The sequence below is a fragment of the Tympanuchus pallidicinctus genome, unplaced genomic scaffold (assembly GCF_026119805.1).
Source record: "Tympanuchus pallidicinctus isolate F22 unplaced genomic scaffold, pur_lepc_1.0 scaffold27, whole genome shotgun sequence".
NCBI classification, from domain to species: Eukaryota; Metazoa; Chordata; class Aves; order Galliformes; family Phasianidae; genus Tympanuchus; species Tympanuchus pallidicinctus.
The window spans coordinates 2,503,286-2,514,037 of NW_026294744.1; the positions used below are offsets into that span (position 1 = coordinate 2,503,286).

Consider the following 10,752-nt stretch of genomic DNA (forward strand, 5'->3'; position numbering starts at 1 on the left):
GGTCTACACCAAAACAACAGCGTCTCGAGCTGCTTCACAGTTACGTAAAATAGAAAAAAAACAAATGATCAATTGTGATGGGGGGACGTTCCACAACTTAGAACTGAAGAGGACACGTTCATCCCAACTCTCATTGAGAACTAGCACAGCACCGAGGGCTGCATCCCTCCACCTGTGCCAGGCCGACACGCCAGGCAGCCCCCTGCGAGCTGCACACACACACTCAGGAAGGACATGGCTCTTACAGATGGCACTTCTCTTTATTGATTGCTCGCCGTGAAACAACATCGATCCGTATTTCTGCTTTTTTTTTTTTTTTTTTTTCCCCAAACATTACAAAAAATATGGAATTGGCTCAGTCTGCAATCCTTTAAGCACAGCCATATTATCAGGAAGGAAGGAAAAAAAAAAAAAAAAAAAGAAAAAAAAACCTCTAAGAAGTCTACCAAATAGAGCATTTACAAATGCACAAAAACACGCCGCTTTGGCTTTATGGGGAAAAATACTGTTTTCTAGATTAAAAAAAAATCTTTTAAACATAAATAAGTTAGTATAATTTCTCAGTGTCTTTACAGAGTTATGTACACAGGTACACTTCAAACTTTCTTTTTTTATTTTTACATACAGGTACACAGGCAATGTAGAAATACTGTTTAAAGATGTAGTATCCCCTTCCCTCACGTAAGGACGAAAGGATGTGGGCCAGGTCAGAAAACAGCAACACTGGAGATACCCTTCCAAAAATAAAAAATAATAAATCCAGCGATGTAGCAAATGGGGTGAATTTGTGAGAGTGTAGAGGCATTCCAATTTCATACAGGGATTTAAGGTGGGGGATCACCCCGCCTCCCACCCCTTCAGCCCAGCACAGAGGGGAGGGCTCTGATGGCGGCCTGCAGGCATCTGCTGTGAGCAGCACTACCACCGTGGTGCGAGGAAAAAATAAAAACACAGGGGACCCACTTAAAGGGACAATACATCTTTAAGGAATAAAAAGCCTACACTGCTTCTCTTCATTTCTTTGCTTGCTAGATGGCGAAAGCAAGTTTCGATCGGTCACCTTCTTCCTCTCCCCCCCTTCCCAAAACGTTTATGTGCTACATAAGGTAAAAACTATATACACAGGTAGTACAATGAAGCAAATAAGGAAACACCTAATTGCACAATGCTACATCCGATGCTTTTAGAGGCAGGTCTTTTAAGAGTGTCTAAATTTTTAGTGTTATTGTCTGCTTTTTTTTTGTTTTGCTGTCGTTGTTTTTCAGTGCTTGCACAGGGTCCCCATCCCACGGAGACCGACGATATGTATTCATCTCTACTACAACTTTATATCTTCCTGGCTTCACCGCCCCCCGATGAGCAAGGAAACGCGAGTCCTCCGCCCTGCAACGGGAAGAAGACAGGGAGAAGACATTAGAGAAGCTGAAAGCGACGCACTCCCTTCCCCGGGCGCCACCGGTCCGAGCCGACGCCGCTCCCCGCGGCGGGCAGGCCTACCCCGGGCAGGGCCCTGCGGCGTCCCGGCCCCGCGGCGCTCTTAGCCCGGCCGCTCCCGTCGGGGCTGCGCCGCCCCAGGGCCGTCGGCCGCCTCCGCTCGGAGCCCGCGGGGCCGGGCAGCCGCCGAGCCGCGGAGCTGCCCCCGCCCCAAAGGAGCGGGCGGTGGTGCGGCATTTGCATAGAAGCGAGGGCTGACGCGCTCCGCCGCGGCTCCCCCCAGCAGGAGTAATTTGTTGCAACTTCTGCTTTACAGCTTAATCTCTTCGGCACAATCGCGAACCGCGTTTGCGAACCTCCCCGCTAACCTCGGCCCCGAAACCGCCGGCGCGATGTACCACCTCCCTCCGCCCCAGCCCTCGCGCTGAAACAAAACAACAACAAGAACACCACACACGGCTGCCATTAACCCGCTCCCTTCCCTGGAAACTGAGCCAGCGCCTAAAACTAAACCACAACAACCGGGGAGGGGGTGAGGGGGGGAGAAAAAAATAAAATAAAATAAAATAAAATAAAATAAAATAAAATAAAATAAAATAAAATAAAATAAAATAAAAGAACGGAGAACCACCTCGTCTTACTCAGACCGAAAGGCTCCCGAACAGCCCGGCTTTTACGACCCTAGAGCTCCGCTAGGCTGCAGCTCCCTGCCAAGGTGGGACAGTGGCAATAGCGCCGAGGTGGGGCAGCCCCCCCAGACCCCCGCCCCGCGTCGAGCCCCATCCCTCGGCCGGCACGGCCCCAGGAGCTCGGGGAGAAGAGCGGGGCCACCTGGCCACCTGGTCACTGCGGCCCCAGCAGCCGGCCCCCAGCAGGAGACCCTCGCGGCTTCCCCCACGGCATCCTAACGCCCAGAGCCCGAAGGGAACCTACTTAGGGAGTTTACGTTTGATGTCGTCTCGGGCTCGATTTCTTGGGTGTTTGCTCCACTGAACTGGCACTGGGGGAGTCTTCTGAAACCTCCTCTTCTGTTGTGTTGGCTCTTTTATTTTGAGGAGAGGAATCTAGGAGGGGAAAATTAAAAACAGGGGGGGAGGGGGGAGAACACTGGTTTAAAATATTGTCCCGCAAGGTGCTCGCTCGGCACCAGGGGGGGGAGGCGCGACGGGGCCGGGGCTTATTCCCGCACATCCCCGCATCCCTACGTCAGCTACCGGGCTACGCGAAGGTGGGCACGGGCAGGCTTCTCTCTCGGCAAGAGATGCGCGTTTTAGTTTCGCCCCAAGTCTGGCGATGGAGCCTCCCCTCCTCTCCTCCGAGAGGGGTGCCGAGGGACGCGAGGCTCTCACCCCCGGCCCCCACCGACCGCGGAGCTCCCGGTGCTGCGCACGGCACCGGGGCCGTTCCGGCGGGAGGAGGCGGGTGCCGGGCCCGGCGCGCGGCGCTGCCCGCGGGGTTACGTTACCGTCGGCGGCGGGTCTTTTCCTCTGCCCGGCGCACTGCTCTGCAAAGTCCGTCTGACTGCCAGCAACATCAGTCTTTCGGCCTACACAGTGAGTGTCCTCTGAGATTCCCTGAGAAGCGGCGCAAATCGCGGTTTGGCAATTCCCGTTTACATCCAGGCTCTGACGGCCGACGGACCTGCAAACGGCTTTGGGTAGCCTCGGCGGTCTGAAGTAGAAATCGGGCGAGCTCCCCTTCTCCACGGCTTGCCACTCGTACCTGCCTTCCAGCGGCTTGTGGTTCTGGAAATCGAAATTCCACTTCCTCTGGCATGCCTCTTCCATTTCCTTGCGGTGCTTCTTCAAGTCCCTGTTTAACTCTTCGTGGTTTACCGGCCCGAAGAGGTTCCTGCAGGCCGACGGCTTCGGGTACTCCGACTGCCGCGCCTCCATGCGCTCCAGGGTAGGGCTCCCATTAGAAATGCGGACGTTTGACATCTCCCCCTCCCTTTCTGCCGTCACCGATGGCGGTGGGTTTTCTCGCGGCTCTCCCCGCTCTTCCTCTCCGCTTCTTACCCGCGGCCGCTCGCAGGTTCCCCTCCGCGGTCTCTCTCCGTACGGCCCCCTCTCTGCGGCCCCGCCTCGGCCCGCGGAGGAGAGGCGGCAGCGCGCAATTGCATAAGCGCCGGGCCGGCCGAACCCCGACAGCCGCCGCCGGGCAGCCCGGGCGGCTCCGGAGGGGAGCAGCCGAGCGGGGAGCGGCGCTGCCCTCCGCGGCCCCGGGGGCGCCCTCGCGCTGCTGTCCGCACGGCCCCACCGCTGCCCGCACGGCCCCGCCGCTCTCCCCACGGCCACGTCGTACGGGCGGAGAGGGAAAAAAAACAAGCCGAGACGAGCCCTTTTCTCAGTTCCCAATATGGCGATTGAAGGGAGGTTGACGAAGGAGAAAATGATTGACAGGACGAGTCTATTTAAACAGCGGAGCCGAGCCATTGGTTACGGCGGACGGCACCGCCCCGTCGGCACGGCCATACCTCGCAGCCGCCGCCGGCTCTAAAGGTGGCCCTGGCCGGCGGCCGCCCCTTGGCGGGCGGGGAGAGTGTGGGGGGCACGGCACGGCACGGCACGGCGCTCTGCACCGCTCCGCGCACGTGAACCCGCCTCCCGCTGCGGAGTCAAGTATGGTGAAAGTTGTGCAAGTCGAGGGGGCTAGCTGCATTTTGACTCGTTATGGCCATCGCTCTGCTTTCACCGGGTCTGGAAGTCAGAGCGGGCCGGGAGCTGCAACCCAGCTGGGGCGAGGGAGTGGGTCGCTGCCCCGCAACCCCGTCGTGCTGCCCGCAGAGGGAAAAGGAGAGAGTGAGGAGAGGCTCCTGCTGCCCTGCCGGCAGGGGGGGCCCAGGTGTGGAAGTAGCTGTAAGAATTCTCAGCAGGGACCTGTGTTCTGAGTTAGCAGGGGAAAGCAAATAAAAGCCTTCAAGTTTGTGCAGTTTGTGTGTTTTGCAGATTAGTTGAGTCAGGAGTCATGGACAGGGTTTTCTGAGCCATTCCTCTGATTCCTACAGCAGGTCCGCTGGAGTTAAGAGCAGTCCAGTGTTCTCCTCCTAGCCCTCCTTGTTCCCACTCCTTTCTACAGCCAGCATCCCTTACTCAGGACAGCCCCACAGGACATAAGGTCTGTTTTCAGATCCTGGAGGTCTGGGACTTCCCCAGGGCCCAGGTTACCTGGGGGCTACATACCAAAGTGGCTGGCCTGGCACCCTCTGCAAAGTGCAACTGTCCCAAATCTTGAGGCCTTGAAGATAGGGAGCTTTTGCCATGTCTGTACTCACACACGTTTTGCTTCAGGCCTTGCAGTTGTGACCGGCCACCAAAACTTACCCTGCAGTTGCTGTTTTGGACTGGGGCCTCACCTGTGCAGGCATTGGAAAGGGAACAGAATCAGCATGCAGTGCTTATCCCCAGGGCACAATTGTCTGTGGGCCTCCTTCCCTGAGGCAGCAGCCCCCCACCTTGCTCAGCCTGCTCTCCTGGGTCAGCCTGGTCTTGTCAGCCCTGAATTCAAAAAGTGATGTGTGCAGCCAAAGAGAAAAATAAAAATGTTTGAAAAACACAAGGTTGAAATAAAATGTTAGCCCTGTTATTTTTGCTTCACAGAACTTTTACCACAAGTTGTTTTCCAGCTCCTCTCAGCAACCACAAGATCTACCAATTCACAGAGAATTGAAGCTGACATCCCCATGTCTGCATCTTAGGTGTTTGTTGTTGGGTTTCTTTGTTTTGTTTTGTTTTTTGAAGTAGTAACTCTGTGGGGAAAAAAGGAAAAAAAACCAAAACTGTGCGAGCTGGCAAAGTGGGACTTGTTCATCTGCTTCATTTGAGGACTTCGTTTTCTCTTCCCCAGGCTTTCCTGCCTTTAACTTAGCTATCATTAAGGTAGTGCCATTTCAGAATTCTCCACTTCTCATGTGAGGTGTGGGACACTCGGGTTGTTTTCTTAGCTGTGCACAACTGGGTACATAGCAGGAAAGCAGTCTGTTGAGCAGCTCCCCCATAACCTGCTGAAACCATCTGAGATAGGGAATTCCTACTGCTCTGCCTTGCTGGGAACCACTGCCTGATTCCTGTAACCAGAATCCTTGATGGCAGGATTATGACACAGTGCAAAACCATGCCAATAATAATAAATTATTATGATTGGTAATAATAGGAAGCAAACACTGGAAAATACAGCGTAGCCTGACGGATAAACACCCGCAGACATGATGGCAGCTGAAAAGAGCACTGATTTATCTCCCTGTAGCGCTTGGAAAAGAAAGAGAAGAAAAAAGAAAAAGAAAAAGAAAAAAAAAGTTCCTCTCGGGCAAAAACCTTTCTGCTTTGGTCGCTTCGTGCTGCCCCCGGGACCAGCAGTTTCAGCGTGCCAACCCTCCCCAACCCCGCCCCCGTCATTGTCAAACCACCTTAAATCGCTGCGGCCGCGAAGGAGAAAGGCTGTGTCTGCAGCGACCTTGCCATGATCTAAAGTGTTTTGTTTACAGTCAGCTCTCCCCCTCCCCCCCCCGCCCCGCTGGCCATAGCAAATGGTGAGAGAGGCAGGCGCGCCTGCCCGTAGTAAGCAGCGAAGCGTGAAAAAAAAAAAAAAAAAACTACTACTGGATCCTGGAGGAGAAATGTGGCAAGACCAGAGCGCCATCGCCTTGCAAAAAGCAGACACGGCAGCCGGGCGGGGAGAAGGGTTTGTGGGGAGCTCCTCCCCAGCGCTTAATACAGTTGGCATGTGGAGCGGCGAGACTGTCTGAGCCGTAAACACAGAGGGTGGGGGTTACCCGGGCTATTCAACATACAGTTGGGAACAAAGTTTTCAGCGTTCCCTTATAAATCGAGAATAATACCTGGGCTGCTCAACGGCGTGCATCCTCCTGCGCTGAGGATGAAGAAAGCAGGGCCGTGGCATAACCCATGGAAAGCCAGAAGCTCTCACCTCCCTCAGCTCTCCCTGAGCCGATGCTGTTTCCCTAACAACCCCCGTTTTTCCTAGCACACCCATAAATTCTCGGGAGGTTTGGGGTTGGAGGCGCAGGCCCTAAGAACCGAGCCGGAGCCTTCGAGGCGGCTCCCCTCCTCCGCAGCGCCCCGAGAGGCCGTGGCCAAGCCGAGCCGAAGGCTTTGCGAGACCTGTGTCAACTCTAGAGGGAGCCTAAGGACAGGGATCGGCCCGGCGTGCCCGGCTCCCCGCCAGCCTGACGTACAGGGCGAAGGAACTGAGCTGCTCCCGAGGCAGGTGAGGCTGGCAGCGTCCTGAAGGCAGCAACGATGCTCCCCTCTTGGCAATGGACTCTTCCACTTTCTGGGGGCAATGAACAGAATGTCCGCGTACACTCCTGTGTTTAGCTGTCCCAGCAAGCAATACTGTCGTGGAGAGGAAGTTTAAATCAATAGAACAGTTTCTTTCTGTACACTAGCCTAATTTCTCCAAACAAAACACACCATATAAACAAAATTTGCAAACTGGTGTAGCTCCATATATACGTCACCTATTGCTTATCACTTTGCTCAAACAGCAAATTGCTCACAGGAGAATCTTAACTGGAGAATTCTCGTGACAGCTGAAGAGTCTCCTAGCTTCCATTTCTTCTTTTGCCCTTCTTTTCCCCTGCCCTTTTCCCTTCCCTTCCCTTCCCTTCCCTTCCCTTCCCTTCCCTTCCCTTCCCTTCTTTTCCTCCTCTGCTAGCCATGCCAATCATATAAAATACTCTGAGGTAATAATAAATTGGGCAAAGCCCTCCAGACTCATGTTGAAACTAAAGAAATATTATTTCCACGGAAGCTGTACCTCAGGCTGGCCAGCAGCAGCTCGTACTCTGGGGACCTCATCCTGGTGAGGGGCAGCACCCCTGCACCCATGCTACAGAGAGGCAGCAGCACTCTCAGAGGTGCTTGGAACATTACCTGCTTCATGTCTGTAAAGTGCTCTGAGGGTGGAAAGTGCTCAGCAAGAGCTAAGTAGTAATAATAATGATGGACTATTTTTTGTTACTGTGAGGTCCAACAGTTTTCCAGCTACTTGCTCAGCAACCTATGCCTTTAAGAAAATTTCTCAACAGATGAATTATATTCAGAGGAAATGAGTTGTTCTGTTTTTCTACAAAGCCTGAAGTGAACCTTTCTGGGAAGGGGATGATATTTTGTAGCAATGTTTTCTCAAGTACAATTCTTCAGGTTCCCAAGTGATGACACATTGTACAGCAACTCTCCTGGCACACCATGTTCATCTACGAGAGGGGACACTGGCCCCATTTTTTAAAGCCATCCGTTAAATAAAAACACCCTATGTCATATGTTATGTTCCTCCAAAATGTTTAAAGTTTTTTGTGTATGAAATCATATGGTGCCGGGATTCTTTTTTTTTTTTTTTTCCAGAATACAGCACTAACCTCCAGCTCAGTTACTGAACATTGTTGGAAGAGCTTGCTATTTTTTCTTAGCGTGTGTTTTGTTTTCACTTGGTGTGATCCCAACTTTATGCAATAGGCTTTTTTAGAAATACAGAACTATGTAAATGTGATGCTTACAACTGACCACAAAGAGGCCACTCACACACACACACGCACACATACACACACAAAGTAACGATTTTTAGGCATTCTAGGTGTCACTTACATGAGATTCTAGCCCAACATCCCCCTCCTCCTCCCATGGACTATCAATTGCCCTACGATCAAGAGATCTACAAACATCTTCTTAATACAAACAGAGGAACTGGTCTGAGTACTTTCTAAATCCTCTAAGGGAGCTGACCCATCTCAAGTCACTGATCATAATCAGGACTTTGGATTTGTGTTCCAATTCTGACTTCCATGGGTCAGGTCCTGTCACGTATATATTTCTCCCTTCCTGCTTTTTCTGTTGCTTAGAGTTTAAGCTGCTGGAAATGCTCTGTTCCTGGTACAGGAGGACTTCAATCTCAGTCAAGGTCTCTAGATGCTAAGGTAATTAGAAATATAAAAGTGCTGATTACATTTCAAGCTTATCACATGTTGTTGGTGTTAGTAATCCCTAGCAAGTGAATTGTACAGCCCCAACGTGGAAAAGCCATTAATGTATAACAGCACAATTTTATCACAGAGAAAGACAGTAAGTGGATCCTGCAAGACTGGCAACAAGAAAATTTGTGTAAGGCAGGTGGTAAGCACTTCAAGATAAAAGGAAAAGGACCTTGTCATACTAGGTACCCCATACTGGAACCACAGTCTGGGGGAAAAAATCATTTCCTTTATGATGACTCTCTCATAAGCAACCCGCACAACAGATTCAAAAAAATTCCTTCTCTTCTCCCAGCCCTCTAGGAGTTAAGTATGTCTCATTGCAGAGGCCTAACCTGCTGTGGTTTTTGACTTGATAGCTGTCTTGTTACTTCCTTTGTTCTGACTGCCAGCAGCTAAATTGGGACTTCTGCTCAAAGACAAGTACCTAAAGGCACCATTATGAAAGGTTTGTCACCTTGTTATCTCTAATTTTCAGAGCAACTTCTGCTCAGGACGAAGTCAGCATTGCCAGTAATGTATTGCATGTAGTATATATACGTAATACCTTTACTGAATGTCAGAGATGAAGCATAGCTGTTACTGTGAGAGGCCAACCTGAAGAACGGTCCTTTCACTCTGGACATTGACAGTTCATGTACCCAGACTGACCACCTGCTCTTTGTGTGGTGCTCTGAGAAGAGCAAGAAACTTGAACTGTTTCTCTTCAGTGTGGGGGATGATGCACAGGATCCATGTGCCAGTATTCCTCAAAAAGAGCAGCCTAGCTCAAATCATATCACGAGGCTTCCACTTACTTTCTGTGCTTGAGCTTTGTAAAGAATCCCATATTCCATCTCTTTGCCACTGCTGCAAGAAGTGTAAATAAACAGATTTTGTTTCATGTTCCTACTCACAAACACACCTTGCTTTAGAGGAGGTGACATTCGCAGAGAATTTTTTCACCTATTGTATGAAGCTTCACCTTTTAGTTGCCATGAAAACTATGTGTTTCCGTGCCATGCCACAGCTCTTTAGAACTTATTTTCATCACACACGCACAGGATTTCCAAATCGTATTGAAACAAATTGGAGCTGCACGTGTTTTCCATCAAGTCAGGCCCTGAGCATATACACAACTGACATTCTCTTCCTAAAGGCTCTAATAAAGGAGAATAGAAAAGCATTATTCAATGTATGTATTTTTTTCTTTCACTGTTGCCCCTCACCCTAAGTCTGCAACAGATAGGTGGGAAATCACAGAAGCAGCAAAAGCCCTGGTTTCACTCAGTACCTGCTCCTCAGATCTCCATACTAACAACCTAAACAAAGTTATCCCCTTTGTGGTGGTTTCTAGTTCTTGAAAGCTATGTGTAACCTCTTATAATTTCTTTGCCCTTCTCACCCCCTTCCCCCATCCCCCCAAAAAATACATATATATATATGTGTGTGTGTATATATATATATATATATATATATGCATATGTTATTTGTTTATTTACTAAGAGAGAGAGAGATTATCTCTGTCTTTCTAACATATATACACAAGCTCTCACATGGCTTTGTGGATGTTTGAACATATCTTTAAGCCGTGGGCACCCCAGTGTTTCAGAATAGCCATAAGAACCTGTAAGCCTCCTCAGGCTAGTAGGAGCCCTTTCAAGTTCCTTGCAAGTCTTTAGATCATTAGTGCTTGCTAGACCTTTCCATCAGGTCTCTTTATTTTCTGCTGTGGTTGACCTGCTCAGCCCAAGTTAGAAACAGAAAGTCCAACTCTAAACAATCAACAATTCCAAGAAGCTAGTCAGCCACCCACCAGGACAAATAAAGCCTGCTGAGAACTCAGGGCCAACTTCTCAAAGGCATTCAGGTGTCTACAACACCTTTGAAATGCCTAATGGTCCAGAAGATGATTGGCAGTAAGCCATCTTGGGGTGCCTAGTTGAGCCTAGGCTGTAATGACTACACAGTTCTGAGGTGCGTGGTTGCTTCGGGGTTTTAAAAGTGATGAGGTTTTCAAAACAGTTCTGTTTAATGTCTTCTCCCTTCTGAAACTCCTCCTTACACACAGGTATCAAGAACTCATCTTTCTAGAAATGAAAGTCTCAATAGAAGACTTTACAAAGCCAATTAACAGCTGAAATTCTATTCTGAAGAGTGACTCGAGCACTAGGACATGTGAACTTCATAATCATGCAGAATTCCAAACTCACATTCCCAATAACAATTTCAGCAAAACTGTGTAGCTACATCATTATTATTATTTTTTTTTCTGCATGTGAAAAAGGTTTTGATTTAATTGAGTTGATTTTAGGTTGTATTAGCTCCTCTGTGAGTACTCTTAATAACAT

The 10,752-nt window shown here is 50.0% G+C and overlaps 1 protein-coding gene and 1 long non-coding RNA gene across 3 annotated transcripts; one reads left to right on the plus strand and one right to left on the minus strand.

Moving 5' to 3' along the window:
* Positions 1 to 243: 243 nt before the first annotated feature.
* On the minus strand, positions 244 to 3,875 carry CDKN1B (cyclin dependent kinase inhibitor 1B). Of its 2 annotated transcripts, none has more exons than XM_052690517.1 (2): positions 2,900 to 3,875; positions 244 to 1,383 (listed from the first exon to the last, which is right to left on the minus strand). In XM_052690517.1, the coding sequence occupies exons 1-2, from the start codon at positions 3,867 to 3,869 to the stop codon at positions 1,343 to 1,345; spliced, it is 1,011 nt and encodes a 336-aa protein (XP_052546477.1). In that variant the 5' UTR covers positions 3,870 to 3,875; the 3' UTR covers positions 244 to 1,342. The 2 variants fall into 2 exon arrangements, with proteins under 2 accessions (XP_052546477.1, XP_052546476.1); XM_052690516.1 differs by lacking the exon at positions 244 to 1,383 and adding an exon at positions 2,368 to 2,498 and having other exon boundaries at positions 2,900 to 3,860.
* LOC128084458 (uncharacterized) lies at positions 3,842 to 4,992 on the plus strand. The gene is made up of 2 exons (XR_008208559.1): positions 3,842 to 4,551; positions 4,725 to 4,992. It is a non-coding gene; the product is annotated as an uncharacterized LOC128084458 (long non-coding RNA).
* Positions 4,993 to 10,752: the final 5,760 nt, after the last annotated feature.